Source organism: Amia ocellicauda, chromosome 4 (genome assembly GCF_036373705.1).
Source record: "Amia ocellicauda isolate fAmiCal2 chromosome 4, fAmiCal2.hap1, whole genome shotgun sequence".
Classification (NCBI taxonomy): domain Eukaryota; kingdom Metazoa; phylum Chordata; class Actinopteri; order Amiiformes; family Amiidae; genus Amia; species Amia ocellicauda.
This window is the reverse complement of record NC_089853.1, coordinates 41,741,843-41,769,125: the sequence shown is the minus strand read 5'-3', so window position 1 is coordinate 41,769,125 and position 27,283 is coordinate 41,741,843. Positions and strand designations below refer to the sequence as shown.

At 40.2% G+C, this 27,283-nt stretch overlaps 1 protein-coding gene across 4 annotated transcripts; it reads right to left on the bottom strand.

Moving 5' to 3' along the window:
- Positions 1-26,064, bottom strand: acss2 (acyl-CoA synthetase short chain family member 2). 4 transcript variants are annotated; one of them, XM_066702304.1, is made up of 19 exons: positions 25,296-26,064; positions 23,629-23,824; positions 18,045-18,136; positions 16,816-16,919; positions 16,456-16,528; positions 16,243-16,318; positions 15,931-16,048; positions 15,133-15,180; positions 13,718-13,855; positions 13,273-13,443; positions 12,803-12,936; positions 12,416-12,548; positions 11,976-12,032; positions 11,339-11,419; positions 10,933-11,041; positions 10,450-10,518; positions 10,092-10,268; positions 9,666-9,740; positions 1-222 (listed from the first exon to the last, which is right to left on the bottom strand). In XM_066702304.1, the coding sequence occupies exons 1-19, from the start codon at positions 25,420-25,422 to the stop codon at positions 185-187; spliced, it is 2,016 nt and encodes a 671-aa protein (XP_066558401.1). In that variant the 5' UTR covers positions 25,423-26,064; the 3' UTR covers positions 1-184. The 4 variants fall into 4 exon arrangements, with proteins under 4 accessions (XP_066558401.1, XP_066558397.1, XP_066558399.1 ...); XM_066702300.1 differs by lacking the exon at positions 1-222 and adding an exon at positions 6,834-9,270; XM_066702302.1 differs by lacking the exon at positions 1-222 and adding an exon at positions 6,834-9,270 and having other exon boundaries at positions 15,133-15,177.
- Positions 26,065-27,283: the final 1,219 nt, after the last annotated feature.

Genomic DNA, 27,283 nt, shown 5'->3' with positions numbered 1-27,283 from the left:
TCTTAGAAAGAGAGGTGACATCTGGTCACCCATTTCACAGTTTATTATACCATCCCCTGCTCATTTGACCCTGAAGGCCGAGAAGTGCATTTTATGCTAAAGGAACAGAAATTGTGGATGCAATAAGCACATGAACATATTTGTTTATAGGAGTTCAGTATCAGACAATCTGTTGGATTTTGTTCTAACTCGTTTTCTGTTCACTCTCGAGTTCAGCGCCATCTGTCAGGGAGAAACATGAGAATTAACAAGGGCTTGACAGCACCAGTCTCACTCTCACAGCTTTACAGCTAGCTGTGAAAGTTCAGCAGGTATGCCTAACTAAATGCAATGCATCGCTTTACGGTTAAAATATTTTGCCAACAGCATTTTGCTTCCCACAGTGATTTTTTCAGCCAAGAATTTCAATATCTTCCCAGATATCTTTTTTTTTTCTGAGCATTTTCCTTCAAAACCTATTTTAAATAAAACAAATCCTTTGCCATTCTTTATTCCCTTCATAAGGACCAGGAACAAAGACTGGTGCATCCCTTCATAGCTAGTAAAAGGAATTGCCACATGTAATACCAGCAGATTATTATTTATTGTGGAACCTTACAAGGTCCATAGCTGTTAAAAACATAAATGCAATATAATTTAACATACACACCAATTTTATTTTAAATGCTACCTCATTTCTAAATCCCCTGAAACATAAATGCACATCTTACAAAAGCACACAGGAAGCTGAAAAAAGAAAAAGACAAAATATATATATGACAAGCAAAAGCATTCAGGGAAACTGAGATGGGTATACAGAGGAATTTCTATTGGAGATGCAGTCTTTTGAAGATATTGATTTGTGTATGCATCGCTCAGCTGCAATTCCATTGGGCTTCTTGGACAAAAGACTCTGGGAAAATAACCCCCCCACACACACCCCCCCAAGCAGCAACCATACTGAACAAGCCAGAATACTACAGCTTCAGATTAACCCCTCACAGACCCAATGTTATGAGCTCCTGTGTAAACAGAATTCAGCTGAATGAACACGATACAAAAATAAATAAGTAACATTTTGCAAAAGCAGTAAAAAGGATGACATTCCTGTAGCATAAGCACAAAATATTGATCCTGGAAAATATGACGAAAACAAAGGAAATGATGAGACATGACATTTCAGATTCCCCACGGGATGAGGTTAAGAATAATATTAATACACCAAATCACAGGGTCCCAGTACAGCCAACACTCCTCTGCGTACCAGTTTCGGAAGTGCTAATTTTAAAATTAATTATAAAAAGCTTGTATGTTTACATGCAAGTTTATATGTCAAGGCACCAGTTTCTTCAAATGCTTTCTCCAAGAGCTCCATCTTGTGGCTTCCGACCAACAGTGCATATAAACCGAGGATCTGTTAATCTGACATTTTGACAGAGGTGGAAAGAGTACTAAAAAATCCTACTCAAGAAGAAGTACTGTAACTGATGAAATGTTACTCAAGTAAAAGTAAAAGTACTGGTAAAAAATAGCTACAAGTAAAAGTAAAAAGCAGCTCATTTACATAGTTACTTTTATCAAAGCATTGTCACATGATCTCCAAGCAAACACTAACACACACACACACACACACACACATATTATATACAGTACTGTGCAAAAGTCTTAGGCAGGTGTGAAAAAATGCTGTCTATTTTTGAAAACATTCTTACTTTACATGTTAATAGATTATATTTATCAATAAACTAAATGCAAAGTGAGTGAACAGAAGAAAAATCTACATCAAACCCATATTTGGTGTGACCACCCTTTGCCTTCAAAACAGCTTAATTCTTCTAGGTACACTTGCACAAAGTCAGGGATTTTGTAGGCATATAGTCAGTTGTGTGATGAAACAATTATACCAAACAGGTGCTAATGATCATCAATTCAATATGTAGGTTGAAACACAATCATTAACTGAAACAGAAACAGCTGTGTAGGAGGAATAAAACTGGGTGAGGAACAGCCAAACTCAGCTAACAAGGTGAGGTTGCTGAAGACAGTTTACTGTCAAAAGTCATACACCATGGCAAGACTGAGCACAGCAACAAGACACGAGGTAGTTCTACTGCATCAGCAAGGTCTCTCCCAGGCAGACATTTCAAGGCAGACAGGGGTTTCCAGATGTGCTGTCCAAGCTCTTCTGAAGAAGCACAAAGAAACGGGCAGTGTCGAGGACCATAGACGCAGTGGTCGGCCAACGAAACTTACTGCAGCAGATGAAAGACACATCATGCTCACTTCCCTTCGCAATCGGAAGATGTCCAGCAGTGCCATCAACTCAGAATTGGCAGAAAACAGTGGGACCCTGGTACACCATCTACTCCAGAGAAGAGAAGTCTGGTCAGAAGCGGCCTTCATGGAAGACTTGCGGGCAAAAAGCCATACCTCCGACGTGGCAACAAGGCCAAGCCACTCAACTATGCATGAAAACACAGGAGCTGGGGTGCTGAAAAATGGCAGCAGGTGCTCTGGACTGATGAGTCAAAATGTGAACTATCTGGCTGTAACAGAAGGCAGTTTGTTCACCGAAGGGCTGGAGAGCGGTACATGAATGAGTGTCTGCAGGCAACAGTGAAGCATGGTGGAGGTTCCTTGCAAGTTTGGGGCTGCATTTCTGCAAATGGAGTTGGGGATTTGGTCAGAATGAATGGTCTCCTCAATGCTGAGAAGTACAAGCAGATACTTATCCATCATGCAATACCATCAGGGAGTCATCTGATTGGCCCCAAATTTATTCTGCAGCATGACAACGACCCCAACAGTCAACAGTCATTAAAAAGTCATCTTCAGTGTAAAGAAGAACAAGGAGTGCTGGAAGTGATGGTATGGCCCCCACAGAGCCCTGATCTCAACATCATCAAGTCTGTCTGGGATTAGGGAAGCAACTGAGGCTGCCTAAATCCACAGAAGAACCGTGGTTAGTTCTCCAAGATGTTTGGGTCAACCAACCTGCCGAGTTCCTTCAAACACTGTGTGCAAGTGTACCTAGAGGAATTGATGCTGTTTTGAAGGCAAAGGGTGGTCACACCAAATATGGATTTGATGTAGATTTTTCTTCTGTTCACTCACTTTGAATTTAGTTAATTGATAAATATAATCTTTTAATATGTCTATTTTTGAAAGCATTCTTACTTTACAGCACTACCCTAACCCATAGACTACAATGGGGAAAACACAAGGAAAACAGGAATCCTAAAATCCTGGATACACTTTCTTTAAAATTACCTCATATAAAACATAAAAGTGGAATGACAGGCAGGAATACCAAAAATGCACTGAAAACATAACACAAATGGAATTGACTGCATATATATATATATATATATATATATATATATATATATATATATATATATATATATATATATATATAATATTCTATTATCTACATTTATGCACACTGCAAGTTCAACCTTATCTGAACAAATAAACGGTGTAAATGGGCAACTGTGTAAAATAATGCTGTATAAGTGAAATATAAGTGCATAGAAATATTATAAAGAACATTAATAAGAAATGAACAGCAATAAAGACATGGATAGTATTACGATAATTAAGTGATTAATGCTCTTTATTTGCTTTGCAAACTTCAGAAAAATAGTTAATCAATTTCTTCACAGTAATTGCCTAAAAATAAGTAATTTATATTTTATTCCATTTTAATATTAAAGCAATAGGTTTAATTAAATCAAATATGAAGTATTGTGGGGTTTTTTTGTTTTGTTTTTTGCTGTAGATAAGGTTTGTTTAGTTTTGAAAGTAAATTAACCAATCAAATGAGAAAGGACATGGTTCTTTGTTGACAATGCAGAAAGTGGAAACATGGAGCTTGTCTTTCAACAAACATTATAAAACCTGCAAAGTATTTCATTTGTGAGACCTGCTTGTAAATCAAAATATTTCTGTTTTGTAAAAACAATCCTATTATGTTTTCAGTGCATGTTCGGTATTCCAGGCCTGTCACTCCACTTTTATTTTTTAGATTACGTTATTTCAAAGAAAGTATACTCAGGATTTTAGGATTCCTGTGTGGGATTTGGAGATATAAACCGCCCTTCTGTTTTCCCCATTGTATTCAATGGGCATTCCGTTCTGTCATTCGTTTTAGTCTGTTTTACAGAAACATCTCTTTCCAAAGATGAAGTTTGTAATTTGGGATATTGTCTGATATTTCGTCAACACTGCTGATGTGTCCATTGTGATCATGTGAGCCTCACTGTTTCACAGATCAGTGCTTTGTGAAATCGAGCGCGATGCTGATTGGCTAAATTTGATACATTGCGTTTTCATAAGAATCAGTCAAAGGTCAAAATTCGCGTTTTGGAGAAACAAAATAGCATTGTGATTACAAGGCATAACTAATTTGTGATTAAACTGTATACTACGTGAAAAGCGTACTCTCTAGGAGTATATCCATATAACTTGAATTATGTGTGGAATTGGCTTTTATCAGGTTTTGATTCAAATGTTTGCTCACTAATAGGAGTAACGATTCCACACATTTTCGATTCGGTTCAATTTTCGATTTTATTTTCTTCACACACTTGTCTCCGAATTAAAATTGTTATTTTGTTCTCAAAAAAAGGTTATTTTAACACTGCCAGCCAGGAAATCACCAATAACAGTATTAACATTATGAAACGCACTTGAATGGGCTGCAAGCAGCTGTAGATTTGCGTGAACAGTTTTCTGCAGTTAATGATGGATAGGATCGTTAGAAACTCACTGAGCCGATCAGGACAGGCAGCCAGGGTCAAAACGTGCACGTGCACATACACAAGAAAATAATAAGAAAACAAACTTGCACAATGCATTGTATAAATCGGTATGCACATACCTATACAAGTATAAAACAAAGAACCAGTTATAAATTAGCATGAAACTTAAATATTATATAGCCTATAATATCATGCAACGTGAAAGCGCTTTGAAATGGCTCGTCTCTGTTACAGCTACACATCAGTGCAGTAAACGCGCTTTTCCACACTACACTGCCTATAATAGAGAATAATTAGCAACAAACAGGTGATGATCGGCCGAGTCAGCACAGCAGCTGCAAATCTGCTAATACAATAAATAATGACAATAATATATCAATATAGGACTTGTAGAAAACCACGTTTCAGAAATCAACACGATTATAAGCCTTTCACAACGACTAATTTGTATTACAAAGCCCAGATTGTCGGATATATTGTATTCAACTACGGTTGGAGAAAAAGGTGTTTACAACGTATTACATTTGAGGAGTTCACAGCTGATACGCCGTGTAAGTATTTAATTTAACGACAGGAGAACAGATCAGCGGGAGAAATGCACACGCAGATATTTTTGCTGATATTTGAAATTATTTTGGTTTGGCGAGGACAAATTAATAAATAAATCACGATCCCCTTTTAAATGTGATGGTCGAAATGAAACGCTGGTTTCGCACTAATCACCGACACTGGAGTCCAGCCAGTCACCTGACGTCACCGCGCCGCCCTGCGCGACTGACTGCAAATCCGTGACTAATTGACGGACCAGCCGTAGCATCACACACGCACTGTGATTGGCTGCTGAGCGCGGTGGGCGGGATGCTGGACATTTGAATGTGTTGCTACTTCAGTTATTGGTCTATTTGTCTGTCTGTCACCCACATTTTTTCTGTGACAGCCTACAAAAGTGTAATCTGTAACGAATGCCTTTATAAAAGTAGCGAACTACAATACTTCACTCAAAACATACATTTCAAAACTCAAAAGTAAAATCATCAAATTTTAAAAATACTCAAAAATGTACAAGTACACGAAAAAGCTACTCAATTACAATAACGAGTGTAGTTGTAGTTACTTTCCACCCCTGTATTTTGGTTCATTACATGAATGGTTTGTGGTTATACAATCCAGAGCAAGGGGTACAGTGCTGCCCTCTTAACACCTACAGTTCGGATATTGATCGATATTCGGGGGAAGGTGGAACTGGAACAAATTAAAAGAAAATAAAACGGGCATACACAGCATTTTATTCCTTTCAATATACACGTTCGTCCAAATTCCTCTAACTCCATGGACACTGGTTTGAGCACTGATGTTCAAATGCCTATGTACCTATGCCTATACTTTGCATTTCCTGTTTAAACCACATGCTTGAAAAAACCTTTTAACATGTAATCAGCTGAACGTTTTAGGATCTAACTTTACATTTCCATTAAACAACTTTAAATCCTACAACCCACAAAATGTGTGGTTTAGAGGAGAAATCACAGATCTTTAGCGCAATTGTCTGGAATAAAACGCATGTAAATAGAAAGTAAAGCCATGGAGTCTTTCACACAGAATCATACACAGGAGACTAGAATATTACAGACAGGATTACATACATATTAAATGAAGGGTAAAGAGAAGGAAAAGCATAGTGAATCAGTGCCCAGAAGAACATGCACCAACAGTAGTGCTTCTTTAAAAACCTGCATTTTGACTAAAGATTTCCCTGAAACTATAAAAAGAAAAAAAATTAATACATAAAACACAACAAAACACTCTACATGATTTCTGTAGAAACATACATATTTTGTATTTGAATTGTGCGTTTTTTACATTTCAGCAAGAGGTAGGGAATCCGGTTTAAATGCCAGTCACCACAATGGGCCAACATTACGGCTAGGGGATTTCACATTTAAAAAAACAATCCTTCACATATTTTTCCCCATGAGCTAAAATAAATAAAAAAAGATTGATAAAATACTAGACAACCAAAAGGAAATAGTTGCATTTTAAAATGAAACATTGTGCAGTTCTCTTATATATGCATAGCCAAAAAACAAACTCTGCATTCAAATGGTCTCTGTAGACCCACTTCTTTATTTTAAAAATATTTCATACTGATGAACCGTGAAAGATTTGACATCGCGCTTTCCGACATAAACCAAATATTCACACAGCATGGTCCCCATTCTTTTAGGTTGTCACTTTTACTTTCATTTGCATGTTAAATTTGACTTATTTCTTACATGCAGCCCTACATCTTTCATGTTAAGCTGTAGTGAGAGTGCATGATAACAAATTAAAGGCTTTTGTATATTTGTATACATGAAAAAAAAAAAACATGCTGGTTATTGATTTATAGTTTTAAATGGATTGCCCTCCTCATCTTTCTTACAGTGTCCTTTCAGAGACAAAATCAACAACCACTGCACCAATGGGAGACCAACGCTGAACACGCACACATACACACACCTTAACATCAGTCCCTTTCCTTTAATTCACCGAAACCTGCAGCCACTCAGTTAAACCAACTGCAACGGACGGACACGAACCAAACGCACACGAAACACTGCACTACAAATGTAAATCTTCAAACGCATAAGAAGCCTTGCCAGATGCATAAAGCTCCGAGCCACCGAGTCTGGGAGTCTCCAATCTTACAAGAAATGTTAAAAATAAATCAATAAAAAGGAGCATGCTTCTATGATAAGACTGGGAGAACACCATCACGTGGAATTAACACAACACAAATCAATACAACATCACACCTGCCGTTTTCAACTCATTGACAGATGTAATACTGTTTACATTTTCATAACAGACATGGGGTTCATGTGAGGAAAGCAAAAGAAAAGGGCCATGGCTATTCATTTAGCCCTGACTAATGCTCCTCACTGCAGTCCATCAAAACTATGAAATTGCTGCCCTCTACTGGAATGCATCTTAAGCATGGTTTCTCTAACCTGTCAATTAAAGGCATAAAACAATCAGAATCCCTGAATAAGCAGGAAAAATGACCAGGAATCTGCATGTTGGAATTGTGGAATGCAGACCCACTCGCCCTGCACTGCCCCAGGTTACCCTAAAGTCGCGGGGTTTGTTCCACAGTTTTACTCCACCTCTGTGTAGTATCATGCAGCAGAACAGTTGACCCAGGACTGGTTCGTAGCAATGACACTGAAATGCAATATGATTTCGGAAGGAGAATGGGGCTTTGGATTGGATACGGCAGTCGGCTGCAGGAGCACTGGGGATGGGAGTGAGGGACACGGGAATTTGCCTGCTGTCAGGAAATCTACAGCACTCCAGTTGAGAGGCTTGCGTTTCATATTTATACACCCACTTTCAGAAAGGAACAAAAAACACATACACCAGAGCACAAATCTACGATCCAAGTTTCATATAAATGTCGCCGTTTACAAGCCATTTAGATATCTCAGGAAAGGCAGGCAATTTAGTATAAAAGATACGTGCTGGAAAGAAAAACAGGGGTACTTTTCTTGTTTTGTTTTGAGTTTTTTTACTACAGAAGCATGAGCAACAGAGCTATGCCAATCAGGACACTGCATTGCCGAGCATTTAAATATAAATACAGTGAAATATAATAGCGGAAAGAATACAAGTGTGGAGTGAGTGAGTGGAGTGAGTGTAAAATGTCCTTCACACAGCCAGGTGTCTTTGCGTCATGATTACAGTTCCGAACGGGGGCTAATTTAACATCCATCAGCTCTTTTGCAAAAGGACTTGGCACATGAACACGCAGATAGTCACAACTCAAAGTGAATCACATCCGAGACTATAAAAAGCAAGCTGACTCGATCAACTGATCTTCAGCAAGCAAACATCAACTCTGTAACCCGTAAAAATATCAGCGAAAACAAACCAGATAGAACAGCTGGGGAACAAAATATGGGAACAGTGCGGGGGGGAAAGGCAGTGGCAAATGTTTGGCAAATTCATAGTGTTCTCTCATTTTTAAGCACCTGGCCATTCACTGAGAGCACTCGTGGATGTAATGGGCAAACAAAATAATTATATTTACACTCACACACACATATATACGTAGGTTGGTAAACACATAAAGGATTCCCAGAGTCTCAGAAGCAGATAAAATACCATGAAAAGGAGGGATAGGACTAAAATCTAGGGGTAAATTAAAAAATAAAAGGAGACTATCTTTGTTAAAACAAAATATATATATATATATATATATATATATATATATATATATATTGGGAAACAATCATTCCCAAGAACAGAAGTTTTGTTTTCCCTCCACAATTTGTACAACTTTTTCTTCCATTATTTTGTTATGGTTAGATTTTTTTTTTTTTCTTTGCGCTAAAAACTGTCTGTGTAACTCCTGGTGGGGTTTACACAGCGGTGCAGCAGCGGTTTCTGAAGAGCTGCTCAATGACCGCGGAGTCAGCGAGCGTTGACGTGTCCCCCAGGTCCTTATCGTTCCGGGCGATCTTTCGCAACACTCGACGCATAATCTTCCCTATAAGCAAGCAGAGCAGAGTTATTGCTTTTCCTTTCTGTCCCTTGAAACGGTTATATGTAAAAAAAAAAAACACCCAAAAAAGCAGAATTTCGGATTCACTCTTCGAGACACACAAGGGAGAGAGCAGGGAAAGTTGTTGCCAGCGACTCTGGTCAGGGTACAGTAAGCAGGACGAGGTGCGATGCAGCTCAGGTGTCCACTTTAGGCCTTCTCCCGAGGTTAGTTCACCCAGCCGCGGGCCGTTCTCCCACCCCAGTGAGAAAACGCGCTCCACAACGAGAAGTCGATGGATTCACCTTCTGGGAAGTTACCCTCGCCTTAACACTTTGTGGTGAGTCTCACAAAAAGAGAACATTTTTTGGGGGGGTCAGTGAAAGGTACACAATTCTCACCTGATCTTGTTTTGGGCAGCCCAGGAGCGTTCTGCATGTAGTCTGGGGTGGCAATAGCTCCGATCTTTTCTCTAACTGTGAAGAATCACAACATGTATACAGTTAGACGACCTTATTAATGCAGTTTACACACAAAAAAAAATATTTCTCAGAAGCACGGAGGGGACGGGACATTTAGGACTTAAAAGGAACTTCCTCATGAAGATTATAAGGTACAAAACAACTGCTGTCTATCCATTTATAAACGCCTGATAATAAATATGACTGTCAAACACGTTGCCAAATTTTGGTTCATTCCTTCGATGAAGAGCTGGCCTAGCTGCTTTGCACCATGGTGGCCCGACCCGGCGCAATTAAACCTCAGAGACCCACACGGACAACCCAGTTGGCTAAAGTACCAAAGATAACGTGAAGAAAACACCTCACCTTGCTGTTTGAGCTCGGCCTCCAGCCCCTTATTGTACTCGTAGCCGTCTTTGAGGGTGACGAAGCAGTACAGACACTCGCCCTTGACCGGGTGTGGGTGGCTGACCACCGCCGCCTCAGCCACGGCAGCATGCTCCACCAGGGCAGACTCCACCTCGGCCGTGCTCAGCAGGTGCCCTGTCCAGCACACAACACCGTTACTTTAGAGACCCCCGCAGCACAGAAGGCCATCTAATTTCTTCTTTCCCCACCCTCGTTCTCTCACAAGTCACCAATCTCATACACTCAACACAGCATTGACCCTCGAAACAGTAAGCACATCTTCCACACAGTTACAGGACTTTGACAGGGCTCTTACCAGACACATTCAGCATGTCGTCTATTCTCCCAGTGATCCAGTAGTAGCCATCCTTATCTCGGCGACAGCCTGAAAAACAGCCTCAATTTCAACAAGTCCAGCCATTCGGAACTCATGAGAATTTCAAAACGTGTGACATTTATATCCAGTCACATCTGGTCATAAAACACGTGTTAAAAAATATCAATAACTCCTAAATAACTAATGCAATATAAATCAACAGTTCATAAAAACAAAGTTTACAATCGAGAGGAGGCCATTCGCCTCATCGTGCTTGTTTGATGTCCATTTATAACTAAGTGATCCATGGATCCTATCCAGTCTATTTTTTAACGTTCCCAAGTTTTCAGCTTCAAACACATCGCTGTGGAGTTTGTTCCAGATTGTAATATATCCTTCGTGCTTCTCCTTTGCCAGACGTTTGACAGCAGTGAACAGTGAGAGACAACGGGATGGCAGGGTCTCTGCAGGACGTGGGCTTACCGTCTCCTGTTACATAGTAACCCGGGAATTTCTTGAAGTACGTTGTCTCGAACCTTTGGTGGTTCCCATAGACGGTCCTCATCACACCTGGCCAAGGCTGCTTGAACACCTGCAAAATCAATGTGAAGAAATGAGTGGAAAATGTACTGTACCAATTCATTAATTTAATTTGTATTCACCTCCACCCACCCCATACATTTAAACATGATTTCCCTTTTACAAACCTGTTACACTAAGGAAGCAGTACTGCAGTTTTTAAAAGTCTTTGTATTGTGTGGGGAAATAAAGCTATAATGCCAAATGCTTCCATTAGGTGGTGCTGCTGCCAGTGAATTGAAGAGGATAATTAACGGTGTTCCTCTGGCCACGCACTAGCCACCCATTTGACGATGTTCATTCATATTACCAGATATCCTTCGCTTGGTCCCTCCAGTTCCTCTCCAGACTCGTTCAGGATGGCAGGAACAACCCCAAAGAAAGGAAAGGTCTGGGGAACAGCAGAGCAAGTCAAATTTAAACAAAGGGATACTTCACAGCAGAACCAATGAGGAACACAGAGCTTTAGCAATTACAAGTGCAATTTTTTTAAATGTATTTTTTAATGGTCTTTTAATTTGGAAACAAATATTTCAAATCATGAGATTGTTGCTTTTGCGAAACTCAAACTGTTAGTTACTTTTCCCCACCATTTTGGTTGTATATTGTTACTATTCTCATGTGTTGGTTCCGGTCTTAAGCTACAAATATGTGTACAGAACATGGTGGTACATGACTGACAATATCACGAACAGAACTATAACAATCTTGGACACAAAAGTCCAATTAAACAAAGTTAGAATCCAATTCTAGTATGTTAAATCGTAATGGTCTCCTTATATTGCAATACTTGGAAGCAGTCATGTGGCTGGTTAAAGGGTATGTGGTTGCAGCTGGTGTATGGCTACCAAAAATAACCACAAGTGTTTGGTGTGCGGCTCACTGGGTTCTGCTTTCAGTCAATAGCTAAAGGGGTCTGAGCTTCAATGAGAAAAAGAGGAACTCACTGCAGATCCGGGCTTCATGGGAGTAGCAGCAGGAAGAGGAGTTAACACATGGCCCCCCTACAAAGCACACCGAAATGGCATCGTCAGCAAAGAAACAATTAGGAGTAAATACTAGGGCCGGTTCTTTCTGCAATGGCTACAGCACTAACACATGAGGAATGTGGTATAAAGAGTAAAGATCCCCACACGTCGAGATCAGGTAAGGTATCGTATAGAAGTCTATGTAGAATGCTTTCTCCCACATCAGAAGTGTTTACTAGCAGAGCGCAATGAATAACCACAGCAGCACATTCACATCCCACAACTTGCAAATGATTTAGGTCACATTGTGATCGGCAGCTTGGAAAAGACGGTGGGCCAATTAACAGCTTTATGGCAGTGGAGTTTGATACACTGATGGGATGCCACAGCAATAATGGATCCCAAATCGCAGGGCTCACCGTCTCGGTCTGCCAGAAGGTGTCGACAACGGGACACCTCTTTTCCCCGACCACATTGTAGTACCACTGCCACGCCTCGGGGTTGATGGGCTCTCCCACTGTCCCCAGGATTTTTAAGGAGTCTCGCTTAAACCTGCAGCCAGGCAAAGGAAAAACAGCATCACTGTCTGTTGTTATGGCTGGCAACCCAAAGCATTTCCCCATGAGCAGTGTGTCAAGGAAAAATAAAAGGACATACAGGTCTCTAAAATATGTAGACCTCCTTCAAAATCCACTTTATTGTAGTAAAATCAGAAACTATCTTTCCCTATGTGTTCTTTCCTTTAGTTAATCCAGAACCTATGCGATGTATGTTTCTTATTGGTATTATTTTTAATTATATCTTACTTCTGAACAGGCTCACTTCCAAACTTCATCAGCAATCTGATGGCAGTGGGTGCAGTGTAAAATTTGGTGACTTGGTACTTGTCCACGATCTCCCAGAGGCGGCTCATGTCTGGGTAGGTGGGGAGACCTTCAAACTGTAAAGAGAGACACAGATGTTCTAATGAAGGACATCAAAAAATTAAACCACACAATCAAAATGGTTTCAGGAGTTCAGACAACCGCAGCAGACCTATGCAGTAGAAGGTGAAGAGAGTTTATTTTGGCCTAGAGTCACTCAACTAAGGGAACAACGGCACCGTCTAGAGTACAAATCAAGAATAGATCTGCCATGAAAACTAGTTATCCGATTAGGCAAACTGTGAGTACAATTAAGAGTTCAATTAAGTATTGAGAGCTCGGTTTCGACAGCAATCAGCAGGACAGTTTGCCCCCAGACCCAGCTGAGAAGCAAACCGTTCGGGAGCACTCACCAGCACACTTGTGGCCCCATTGGCCAGGGGCCCGTACGTGATGTAGGAGTGTCCGGTGATCCAGCCGATGTCCGCCGTGCACCAGTACACATCGTCGGGCTGGTAGTCAAAGACGTACTTGAACGTGGCGGCAGTGTAAATCAGGTACCCCCCCACCGTGTGCAGCACACCCTTGGAGTGAACAAGGGACAAACACTGCATCAGTAAATTCTTAAATAACAAAATCGGCACCAAACAAGTCCAAACAAACATGTCTACTCCAGAATTCCTCTTGATATCGGTTCACTTTACAACAGATGGTGTGTGCACAATATGAGGCAGGCCTAATGGATTCATTCAGAAGAGAATCCTGTGTTCTTACATTACAGGTGTACAAACCTGCTGGGGAGAGGACTTCTATCAATCTACACACATTTCCTTCCCCACCCTGCCACCCAGATGATACCTTGGGCTTCCCAGTGGAGCCGCTGGTGTAGAGTATAAACAGCGGGTCCTCGGATTCGCACCACTCGGGCTCGCACACAGCGGGGGCGTCCTGCATCAGGCTGTGCCAGCACAGGTCCACCTCCGGGTTCCAGGGCACCTGTGGAGAGCGCAGCCTTCAGACACAGACAGGAGAGGCAGGGTCCCACACCTTCTCCACCTGGCTGACAGCAATTGGTAGTGGGAGGGATTTCCTATTTGTTTGCACATTAATATGTTTTAACTTAAAAATAAAGGCATGCAAATATTTGGAGGCTTACTGTTGCGAGGAAAGCATGAAATGTAAGTGACTGGATTTCTCCATCAAGGAACATCTCCCTTGGGTCAAGTTAATTCTTCCCCTCACCTCCTTTTCACCCAAATGAAAAACAGTACATAGTATGTGTCCACGCGACTCTCTATAGACAGCAAAAATGGATATGATCATCTCAGGAAGAATTCTCCAGATTATATTATTTACTGTCCTTTACCAAAAGCCAAGATTAAATGAAGCCAAGAAAGATATGTAGTCTCTATAATGTCTTTTAACTCCTGCTCATGTTAAAAGTAAATGTAAGGGGACTGAAATGAAACAACCTGGCAAAGATTAATAACATTTAATTGTGTGAGTACAAACATGAGGAAATTGAATGTATTATAACTAGAATACAGCCAGCTTGAAATTAATCAGACAAGTGCAGCACAAGCAAGCAAATACAAACAAGCACTAGGGTTATTTTTCTGAAATTAAATTCAGCCATGGAATACTACAATACATGAATAAATGAATGAAATAACAAAAACAAAAACATGTTTAGTAATTAAAGCTGTAAAACAAACAAGAAATAGAAACATTGTTAGTTGTCAGGTTAATCAAATCTTAGTTGACAAAACAAAAAAGGTGCCAAGTTCATACTTCTTGATCAACCTTGTTTTACTTAACATGTTTCCTGAAAATGTAGGTCTAAACAGAACTGACTTGTAATTTGGTGCAACACTGACATTATCCTCCAAAACGGCAGTTGGATTTAATGAATTTGGGACCAACAACCAGGAAACTTATCTCTTTAGAAATTTGAGCAGGGCAAGACAATGATCCTTACCTCCAGGGATACCTTAACATTTAGTAAGTACTATTGGGACTGATTAGTTGAATGACAACATTCTAGTCTAAACAGTAATGCATAGGTTAGTGTTAGTGAAAGACAGATTCACACACCTTGAAATCCAAGACAAAAGAGCAGAACAGAGGTGTACCCAAATAAGACAGCAGGTACCTAGTGGTTAGACATGTATGGCAACTCTGTAGTGTGAGGAGACCAGAGACCAAAGACACAGCGGGACAAAGGAAAATAAATAAATAAAAATAATAAAGACTCGGCAAAAGCTAGAATGTACCTGGGGTTTGGGACGGATTTTCTTTACTCTCTCATTCTGTCTCTCCTGCTAAAAGGTTGATTAAAAGATGATTTAAAAAATAAAAAGTGAAATTACACATATAAAAAAAATCCATGGGAATGATGAAAAGTAAAATAAAGCCAAAACTCAAACAAGATTTGGAAGAAATGCCACGCTTCAAAAAGAGCAATGCAGACACTTACTTCCACACAAATGAAGGGATATTACATAAACATTAACATCAATTAAGAGAAGCCACTGACAGATGGCAATTAGTAGTCACATGACAGGTATTTGTTAATTAAAACAACTGTTATGTCCACTGAAAAACAGAACATTCAGGAAAACAATGGGTGTAATATTACAAGGGTAAATTACAAAAACACATTGGATTGAAAAACAGCACAGGATAGCTCACGGGGGTGCTGGAGAAATTCCACCTCAAAAGACCTCACAAGTCCTTTCCACCCGCTGTGGACAACCTACACTAACACACTGGGAACTACAAGCAAATCGAACCTCAGATTTGTTGCTTTGTGGTCTATTTTATCTCTGTATTATTCAACTGAAATGCTTGTTTGTACAGAAACTGATGCACACGCAATTTCAGAGCCACTTTGGTTACAGATGCAAAAACGTCATGCTCTCTCTGGGGACTTTTTTGGACACACTCCTCCAGAGAGCAACAATCAAAAGCCGAGTTCATGACGTTCCCTACTGTGCAGAAGCGGTGATCAGTGCAGTAACGGGGCTCGTAGCAAGTCTCTCTAAAGCACATTGCTATACAGTGCCTCTCACCTGCAAACCGGGGCAGGATCTCTTGGCTGGGGGGGACTGGGAGCAGGGCGTGGGCTGGGAGCTGGCCTCCTCTTTGGACAGGTGTTTGATCATGATGCATTTTGTCACAGGGAAGTTCCTAAAATCCATTTAACACAAACACCACATCAGAGCCAGGAGGTCCAGGCATTACATAGAAGAAATGGCAAGACTGGAAGGAGGTCCCTAGTGGAAACCCCATACTTTAACTGACACTGGGAGCTAGCTGCCCTCAACTATAACATTCCTGCGGTTTTATTAGGAAATTAATTCTCAGCTCTGTGCTTTCCTTACTTTTCCTGGCATTTCTGAAGTGCGTCATCAGCGATCAGCTTCAAGTTGATTAGTTTGTCTCCACGGTAAAATCCATCTGTAACAAAAAACAAAGTTTGTCTGTAGGGATGCTTTGCCAGAAAATGAAAGCAAGAGAGTCTGGCTTGCTTTAAAAAATAATAAAAGGAAAAGTGCTGGTCAAAGACAAGGCCTGTTGACATAAAAACACTTTACCAGCAGTGATTAGGAGTGAACACTGGGAGTCCAAGATGCGCTCACACAGAGATTCTGCTGAAAATCCTGCAAACTGGAAAAGAGATTTGAAAATACAATGGAATTAAAAACCTGTTACAACTGTGTACGTTTTGCACTACACCATAATATCAGCCCAATAGAAAACCCTGGCACTTATTCCCATTAGCAAAGTGTGTCAAGTTCTATTCATTTCATCAAATACAAACACTGATGCATGGCAGAACCAAGTTATTTTACAGAATGTGAAATGACTGCTTTCAAACTTCCATTATGATTTTAGGAGGTCCTGTACAGATATTTTTCCAGGAAACATACTCTAGAGCACCAGGTCTCGCTCACCACAATGGAGTGTGTGGCTCCGATTCGAGCACAGGCCAACATGGCCACGACCAACTCCACGATCATGGGCATGTAGATAGACACGCGGTCCCCTTTCTTCACACCTGGAAACACACGTTCACAGAAAACAAACGGTCACATTTATTTTGTCTGACAGATATGACAGTCTATCTGACAGTCTCGGCTCAAGAAGAATGCGTCTGTGAAGAAGACAAAATGATGGAAGATCATAATTTATGCAGCATATTTCATTAGACTGTCTCTCAGTTCTCTCCAGTAAAAAGAGATGATAGTGTTTTCAACTTCAGTAGAGAAACGGGAGCCGCTGCCAGGAACACCGAACCTTTGCGAACCATTTTTCTTCTTTAAATGGATTAGGTCTCCTTGAGCAGACGGGATTTGACATGTCATGTGTGATCAGAAATGAATACGGAGTGGAGCTTCAGCTGGAAATACATTTCAGGATTCTCTCTCGGTATACCAGTCCCCTGTTAGTTCAATGTTTGGGTTAAATTAAAGTGGATCTGGAAATGATTGATGTCTGGCTTGGCCGGCAGGGAGTTCAGGTTCTGCAGAGCAGAGATGGAGAGATGGTACCTTCTGGTTACATCACAGCAAGCATGGGGCTTTAACACTTTCAGTTATGGTGTTGTAAGGTCGGTGCAGTTTTATAATGTGAGCATTAAAATCCCAGCACAAGAAAATCCAATTTTTTTATTGGGATTTATGGTTTAAAGGAGACCAACTAGAAGCACTAGGGCAGGGGTGTCAGACTCCAGTCCTGGAGTGCCGCAGTGTCTGCTGGGTTTCGATCCAGCTCAGCTCTCTGCACCTTAATTGGTCCAATTAAACAATCAACTGGATTAATTGAACACATCTCTCCAGATTCTGAAATGGTCTGTGGGTTCAATGCTTTGAGTCATCAACAAATTGTAAGATATTGCCTATAAAAATCAAATCTGAAAGTTTTAGATAACCCTGAGTAAATAATGACATTAAGTAAGTAATTGTTCCTATTGGAACAAAAACCAGCAGACACGGCAGCCCCCCAGGACTGGAGTCTGACGCCCTACACTAGGGGGAATCTAGCATATGCTCTAAAATGGAAATGCATCATAATTATACTTTTTTGAGCTGGGGCCTCTCCCCTACCATTCCTTTATCCCCCAACCAGATAGCACACTCAAAGAGTCACTTGCCCCATCGTTGTCAGAAAGCAGACTTCGTACCTTGCGATTTGAGGACGTTGGCGAATTTGCAGACTTGCTGCAGCAATTCACGATACGTCACTTTCTCCTCATCTCCCGGCTCGTTTCCTTCCCTACATTAAAAACAAAACAAAAAGATAAATTGAGTTACGGTTGATTAAAAAAATATATGTAGATGTAAAGGGACATTGAAAATACTCTAGATCAGGAACAGCAGAGTGAGTTAGTCACTGTAATTCCTTAATTAATCTGTCTGGAGGAAAAACAAACCTTGTGTGCTTAGGGTTTTTATACATATAAATTAGAAAAAAAAAAAAAAAAAAAGGATATTCATCAAAGAGATAGGCTACTGTGTCTGGAGGAGCAAGGCTTTATTAGATTGGATTCGTCCTTGAAAAATTCTCCATTTGTGCCCTGGAATACGTTAACTTAATTAGAGTCTTATAAAGGGCCTGCCAAAATGAAATGCATTTGCAGAGCAGAAATAATGAATGCAGGACAGAACTCATGGCTTGCTGCTGGAAACGCTGAATGTCACAAATTAATCTTATTTTCTTATTTTTGCAGTTTGGCTTAGGGAGGATTATGCACCAATTCTGACATGGTAGATGGTAAACACACAGAATTATTCCCACAGTAAATGTTTAACTGTGAAATTCAAAACAAAATTCGCCAACAGAATCATGTTTGGCACCTTCAAAGAGGTTTCCTGAGAAAACTAATATTTCCAACAGCGAATCCAGAAACTGATCCAATCTACATGATAAATAGTTGCTTAAATTATTTGCAACATTCGGGAAATCAAATCCAATTAGCCAAGTCTGGGCAACCAAAATTAGAAAACACATGAATAGCCAGCGTGAGATGAAATGATGGCAATCAATCACATCCATCAGACTCCACCTGTATTTGGTCTCCGTACAGCAGACAGGGAGATAACTAGGTAAGACTCTTGTACGATTTCCAAATGCATCTCTCCCCTTAATAAGAGCACTTGATATCAGTGCAGAATGTTTTGTGTTTTTTGATTTGTAGCCTTTATTCCTCCAGAGAGTTGCTTTTGAGAGTAATCATGTCTTAGGCAGCTTTTCATAGGCGATGTGCAGGGAGATTGATTGTGAAATGCAGTTAACGCAAATGTCACAAATTATTCCCAGGTGTAAAAGACCTTCAAAATTCATCTTTGGTCTTTAGTCTCAAAATACTTCAAGGAACGAGGGGGGGGGGGACTTTCACAAGTAAATAATGCAAAAGCAAAGAATGCTCTTAAAAAGAAGAAAACATCTAAAGATGAAAATAAATCTGTCCCAATGTATTCCTTTACTAGACAGACGTTATTAAAAATACATCCTCAAAGCTACACAGCACGTCTCTAAGCGGCTTTAAGCTTCTCAGGAAAATGAGCAAAAACAAAGAAAGAAAGAAAATGAAAGATGCTGGATTGTGTAAGTATTGGTGAACTTCAGTGGTCTGAGAAGGCGCTTGGCTGCGTTGGCAGCATCATAATGAGTTGCAACATTATTGGCAGTGGAAGTGCGGTCTGTTAGACCAGACAACAATGTTCACAGCCAGCTTTGTAACACGGCAAACACTCCAATACAGCGATATCTGAAGGGTTTTAAATATAATGTCTTCTCTCCACAATCCCCAATCAGTAGACCTCCCCAAAATAGGTCTGAAAACAAATCTATGGATTTCTCTTCCCTGTCACAAACAAATCTCACAAGGCTTAGTTAAAACTTAAAGTAGGTTGCAGTTTCCAGTGCCAGGATCCCCCATGTTTTCCTACCGTGACTCAGCTCGGTGAGCAAGTGTATTTATACCCGGTTGCCTGCCCAGTGCTACAGTGCACCGAACCTGCGCTTCACTCTGCAGCTCAGATGCTGCGTTTACACATGTCTATGGACCTCTATGGACAGATTCAGGAAATTGCTTAGATCGCACTGTGCTGAAGTTCCCTTCACAGCAGGGGTTCTCAAACCCTGGTCCTGAAGCACCCCCAAGCCTGATGGTTTTCGTTCCAGCTGAGCTCTCAATTACTTAGTTGAACCCATTAACTTAATTTCCTAAATCGGGGGCCTTTTAATTTTTTTAAACGGTGGGGGGGTTTTAAGTATAAAATTGTGTAAGGAACTTATCTTATTCAAGAATCAACTTTGTATCAGTTACACAATTTTAAAAGTCAAATGTAAATAAATTATTAGTTAAATTAAACATTCAGTGAAGTCATTGAGCTCAGTTGGAATAAATACCAGCAGGACCACTGCTTTACAGTGAGATCAGAGTAGTGTCTCTACTTAATAAGTCATGTTACACCAACTCCCCAAATCTTATTATTTTACGTGCTAGCTTAATAAAACAGGCACTACATCAACAAGATGCACGCTCCTGAGCCAAAAATACCTTTCTTTAAGATTCTATCAAGGTATTTTTCCAATAGCCAGACTGACCAACGTAGCACTTCAATGCATTAAGAAGACAAACACATGGCTTTCTGCCCTGGAGTAATCAAATAAAACATTGCCCACAGCCTGCAATCTGTTCAATTACTTTCCTCCTATACTACTATCATAAAGTAAAGGCAAAAGGACCACACACTGTCATTGCAGGTCCAGCTGAACACAAAGCAGGCTATCACAGCATTGTGAAGTGACCCAAGGGGGGAAAACAGCCCCATAAAACACGAGTATTAATGGAATAGGTAGTGCTTGAGAAAGAAGTTGCAAGGTTTCCTTTATACATAATAAAGGTGCTCTTGAGAAAAAAGTGTCACATTATTTGTTGCCGTGATCTTCATGCTCTGAGACAAGTCCAATGAACCATAAGTAACAAAATAAAACTTAAATTCGTAAGAGGCTGATCAATTTTGTAGGACATTTCACACGTGGTGGTTTGTAAAGCTTGATTATTTTGAACTAATGTAGAATACTACTCTACTTGTTTGTGGCAAGAAACAGGAGGAGGATATCCAGTGAAACGCCACAGCTGCACCGATCCTCACAGCACAGGAGATAATGTCTATTTTTAAATGGTAACCGGGCCTCCAAACAAACAAGCTGAAAACATCTTAAATAAACTGCCTCTGGAACACACAGCATGCATAACAGCAGTGTTTACCAATCCTGGTCTAAAAATAATTAATAATTTGCTTTACTTGATTTTAAAAATCTTTTAAAATTACAAAAAGCTGGAGAATCTGGGTGCCTTATATACTTTTATATTGAACTGGACGTCTCCAATGGTTTACAATTATGAATAAGCTCTGATTAGGCAAATTATTAGTTCAATTAAGGAACCAAGAGAACAAACACCAGCAGGACATTGGGTCCGCAGGACAAGGATTGGGAACCACTGCCATACAGCACCAAAAACACTGGAGCGCACTGACACTAGTGCCCGACAGATATATCAGAGCACCGAAATTATCGGCCGATATTGGCTGCTTTTCAGAATTCACAACAGCACTTAAAACAGACCAGCAGCTCGCGGGACATCCCAGAGGCGCTCGCAGAACGCATTTGAAAATACACGCAAAACCAGTCACCTCCCTGAAAAACAGAAAAACTGTAAAAGTTTGCTGAAGATGTTGACTGGATATCAGCTAACAAAAACTCTCCAAATGACAAGCAATGTACAGAACATGCACATTTTTATATTTTTCCTTTATTCTCCCTTATTCTAACAATTAATGTTTATAATGTTTGATTTGCGGTTGTTATTTATGATGAAAATTAATGTTAAGTTTATCATGTAAAATGTAAAAATCCTGCCTTCAGTGAATATTTGACACAATTACGCCAAAATAAGTTAAACCTTATTTATTTTTAATCTTGATACTCAAAATAGCTTTTAAGACAACTGATTTGTGGTAACTAAGACATAGCATTATTCGGTTTGTTTGTTTTGTGAAGACTGAATACAAGAAATTCAAATCACTGGCAATTTACAACCAAGGCTGATACAGTTCAGATCTGGGGCTGTAAAACGAGATGTCATGCAGGTTTACTTAACCTATTTAGAAAAAGATAGGGGAAAGGGCGGAGACCATTAAGGCCTACAACATGCCCTTGTGCTAAGGTCAGACTTATTATTATGTTCAATACCATCCTATCCTACCACCTTTAACATCTACTGAAGGTAAACAAAAAGTGAGAGAAAAACAATCTAATCTTCACCTTCTCAGGAATATATCTATGTAGAGCCATTCACTCAACCTTTTTGATTGCTCCACATCTAGTACCGAGTACTAGTTTAGTGTTTGGCAGCCACTCCAAATAGGAAGGCTAAGGTCACCTTGCAAATTTCCCATGCTGTTGCTCTGTATCAAAAACAGACACACACACTATATTTCGCATTGGCAGCACAGTCACCACTATCCGTCTCACCACAAATGAGTTTGAAAAATCAGTATGGAGTTAAAATCTTGGAAAAACAGAAACCATCTGCATTCTTTTCTGACCTGCAATGAACTGTCCCTGTGATAAAAAGCAATAAATAAAACAAAGATTCCTTCACAAGGTTTAGACAATACACCAGTGTAAAGGCAAAGATGATTAAGACCTCTAGGCATCATATCTATATTATCAAACTCATAGCAGGAAGAGCAAAGTTTATTTTAATAAAGCAGCCGCTAGATTGTAAATGCCATGTAAAATCAGTAAGGATTCTGAATGCAAATTATGGCCATGATAACACCTGGTATCTGTCTACCATGGCGTGTTTACAAGATCTACAACAGTCAAGCAACTGCAATTCACGTTTCCTAGTGGAACACAACTGGGGGATTTATTTCAGGAGCTTAAATATGCAGAGCCACTGTGGAGAGCCATTACATTTTCTGAATGGCTATAACTACTTTTACAAAAACAAAAATAAAAACTGCTATAAACATCTATAAGGTAACATAACTTAGCAATTATTGAATTAATAAATACATCTTCAATCTTATATTATTGGAAGAAATACAAATATGGCTTCCTGTCATTACTAGCTATAACAATACTGATTGATGCTACTGTCTCTCCATAACAAGGAAGATTTAATTAGCCAAATGATGCAATCCCTCATCAATCAGTGCAATGGCTCTGGCTATTCAACAAAATGCCATCACTTGGCAAATATATGGCCAAGACTCTGACATAGACCTTTTACTGCCTCAGTTCTTTACAGGAACTACCAGAGGAGTATTTTGAATGTCTGCCAGGTTGATTAAATCAGGGGTCCTCAATCCTGACCCTGGAAGGCCACAAAGCTCTCCAGAGATTTTTCCTCTATATGAACACTTAACTGCCTAACTCAGGGTCTTTATGTGAGAGAACCAGCTCAACTGCTCTTGCCGGTTCTGACAGAGTTGGGGTTGAAACAGAGCTTGACCAACATGCTTGACCAGTGGCCTCTAGCACCAGCACTCACTCAGGCTCCCGCTATTCAACTGTAAATGTCTAGAATACAAAGGCTTCTCCACAATGGGTAAAACATCTTGTTGTTCTTCAACATGGAGCCATACCCTCATCCTAGTCTTGATTCTAAGAACAGCACGCTGGTTTTAACTTGCAAAATACTGAATAATCCTCATCATAAACCCAACCATCTCTTCCACACTCACCAGTAGAAGGCAACTTTATCGCCCAGCTTTCTCTCATTGACATTCCTGTCCAGGACATTGTAGCAAATGTTAGTGCTGGCTCCTTCCATGCACTTGATGTAGATCTTGCCTTTCGTCACATCGAAGTTGTAGTCCATGAACGGGCCCGTGTGCTTGGTCTTCCAGTAGAACTCTTTGGCGATGTCACCCCAGAACTCTGGGGGGGGGGGGAGAGGGAGAGAGAGAAAGAGAGAGAGGATTGGGGGCTGTTTTGCAGTTGCTGCCATTACAGAACTTGACCGCAACAAGGTCATTACTTAACAAATGCAACTCAAAATCGGCGTCTCAAACCTGTACCTGAATGTCCCTCCTTAATACCAAACGAGCACGATGGGTCGAATGGCCCCCTCTCGTTTGTAAACTTTCTAATCGTTTTTTTTTTTATTTTATTGTAATCTAACCAGCATTTTAACAATTATTTAAAAATCTGCCCATGTGCCGTCATTACATTTAAACATAAAATATGAGATGTCAGTGCATTTTGTGTTATGCAGATATCAACATACAGGCACTGGTGTGATCAAACACTGAACTGACTATGATGACTGAGTCGACATTGGGGGCAAATGTGTCGATTTTGCTGTCTAAAGTACATATAGGCTTACAATACAAAGTTGAAAGTCATTATGTGGTTATTGATTATTATTATTATTTATTAGCAGGACCTATAAAATATAAGAGCATTATAAAAGTGCATTGATATTTATAGAACATCTTCCATTTGGAAATACTCCAAGCGTATCCATTACATTATACAGCACCTAATACCTGAGATGTGCTGCTTTTCTTCAGAGAAATGGCACACAAAATAAGACATTTTATACAGAACTAAGTTGGAATTTTAATCCATTCACGTATTAAGTAAAAATATGATCTTAATCATACTATTGTGTGTGGTTTGATTGATTACAGCCCACTGGCCAAAGTCATGTCATTTGTGCACCTTTTCATGCTTTCGCCCTGTTGACTTGCGGAGACTTTGCAAGTCAGGGGACTTCAGCTGAACTTCAGGTTTCCTCCACACGCCCAGCAGGCAATGCATTATTACAGCTCTTATTGCTGCACACATTGAACAAAGAATAAGAACTGAATCTCACTTCAAATATACAAGTGATGATCGAAAATGTCAGGCACCCCCCACACACACTTTTAAATACACAGTGTAATAACTGTCGGGACTCGTCTAGTTTACATTCCGATGCAAGAAAGCAATCGCTGACCTCTGAACAACCACCTTCACCAAACCAAATGCTGGCGGTTTAAGCAGAGCAAAAAATGAAATGTATTTCTACTTCTATTTCTACATAAACAGACAACGCCCCCTACACTTTAACGACTAGCCCGTTTGCATCACTAAAACTAGCTCGTCTATGCAGGCTTCATGTAACGCTACATATTATACTTTTCCCCCCATAAGGTGTGTATGCAAACATAGTGCGCAGAAGCCACTCCTCTCAAACTGCTGTAACACATACAGCGAGAATTAGTATGGACCTCACATGCACAACATCATACAAGTCATTCAGCTATGCATGTTGCAGAAAAACTTACATTGAGCTGCATGCGAGGAGAGCGATCGCAGAACAGTTCAGCTAAGTGCATAAAAATACATATAAACAAAAACTCACCTTCCATGTTTTCCACCGATTTCATATAAAGTTCTTTATATTGTGCAAAGTTTTGTACGTGGGCTTCTTTGATCAAATCTTGCGGTGCTTGGTACACGTCTTGCTGCGGGGCACTGTCGGGAATCATGTTGGCCTGCCTTCCTGGTTAATTTAGGCTTTTGAAAACAAAAACTACAATGAAAAGCAACGGGTGCCGATTTGCAAGAATATCGTCGAGTGCGAGTCTGCGCTCTTAAGCAATGCAACCCGCACAGGGCTGACAAAAACAAACACACCTTGTTGGTGCAACAAAAGCACTTCCTTGTTTGTGTAACGTTGTAACTAATAATATATATATATAAAAAAAAAAAAGTCCAGAATTGAACATGAAGATTGCAAGTCCTCCACCGTCCTGTATGCACAGTGCAAAACTACTGGATTGCGAACAAGGATGCTCTCAATGTCACTGACGAACCTCCACTAGCAGAGATCGTCAATAAATGCTTCAAGTCAAGTGCACTCTGGTTAAAGCAAACGCGTACTAATGATTTACTATCATCACATGTGCCTCTCTCTTTCGCTGTTCTTGTTTTTGTGTGTGTGTGTGTGGCAATGCGTAACGTCAATGTATTCTAGTATAAATGCCCAAAGCACACAGACACGGATCCCATACGGCGTGCGAGCGGAGAAGCGATTGGAGGTTGCAATTTTTCGGCGCCCCCCACCCCACCCCACCCCACCCACACAACACAACACAACACAACACAACACAACAACAACACAAAGACCGCCACTTCGCTGCCGAATGTCCCCTTTCGCTTCCCATCCCGTGTGGCCTCGGCTCGAGCACGGCGTGGGGAGAAGACAGAATGACGCTGTCGCCCTCAGTGGGCGGGCTGGGCCACGGACAGCCAATCAGACGGCGAGCTCTCCGATGACGACTATTTTTCAAAACCTTCCTTAAAGCGGCAGTGTCGACCTTTGTCAATAAAGCGTTGTATCGTGTATTGTGAAGAGGGATCTTGAGTGTTAGAAAATGTGCCCCATGTTCCACCATCTTCACAAAGTCAGTTCTTAGTTGTATTTAATATAAGATGTGATCATGTGCATTAAACATGAGTTATACATACACCCCCCAGTCAATCCACTCCGTTGTAGCTAGTGTATGCTTATATACACACACTATAAAACTGGTTCGCCTTCAAAATATTGTATTTAATTGTCTTTATTTATGATTTGTTTGTTTATGTCACTGAACATGGATTTGCAGAGGCTAAATTCGACCCATTTATATGAAAATGTAAATCCCGAGCTTGTTTGATCCTTTTGCCAAGATGTTGCAAAGAGCCGGATACATTGCCTCTGTGCAGTAATCAAAGACAGCATAGAAAACAGGTTTTCTATTGTGTACATATTTTGACTTAGGGCTTCTGCCTTTAATAACAAAATAAAAACAAAAATAAACTATTATTCCATGATTTATGAAAACAAATCCAGATTCCTCTTCTGTAGTGCCAAAAATAACACAAAACATGTATTTCTTGCTACTTTTATTTATTTTGTATTTTATGTATCTTACAATAATACAGGTACCTTTATTTTTCTTGCAACTCCTATCTTAATATATACTTGTTTGGGGGTTTCTGGTTTGTTCTCTCAATCCTATAAAGTGTCATCAGTGTAATAATACAAGACACCTACTTAACATTTTGTGTGATATGTCAGTGTATTAAAATAAGGTGATCAAATTAGGCTTACGTTTGGATCTTGGACAGAGTTTGGGTTAGAGTCCCCGGTAACTTAGGCTGGGGATAGACTTGCCTGGGCATAGCTCGAAAAAATGTGGTGTTGGCTAGGGTTGGATTTCAGGCCGCCGTCAGAGCCTAAAATGGGGCAGGCAAACTACTGATCAATATACAATGATGTATAGTCTCTCCCTTCACAGTTCAGAATAAAGATTCTGAATATTATTTGGGTGTCTTTAGTTTATTATTCCTGTATGAAGCAAA

What these genes read in the sequence shown, in the direction of transcription:
- acss2 (XM_066702300.1), bottom strand. Translation starts at nt 25,422, where the DNA reads ATGATTCCCGACAGTGCCCCGCAGCAAGACGTGTACCAAGCACCGCAA. An exon ending in GATAAAGTTGCCTTCTACTG is followed by an intron (nt 18,137 to 23,628) that starts GTGAGTGTGGAA and finishes TTTTTAATGTAG; the next exon opens with GGAAGGAAACGAGCCGGGAG. An exon ending in ATGGGGCCACAAGTGTGCTG is followed by an intron (nt 12,937 to 13,272) that starts GTGAGTGCTCCC and finishes CTCTCTTTACAG; the next exon opens with TTTGAAGGTCTCCCCACCTA.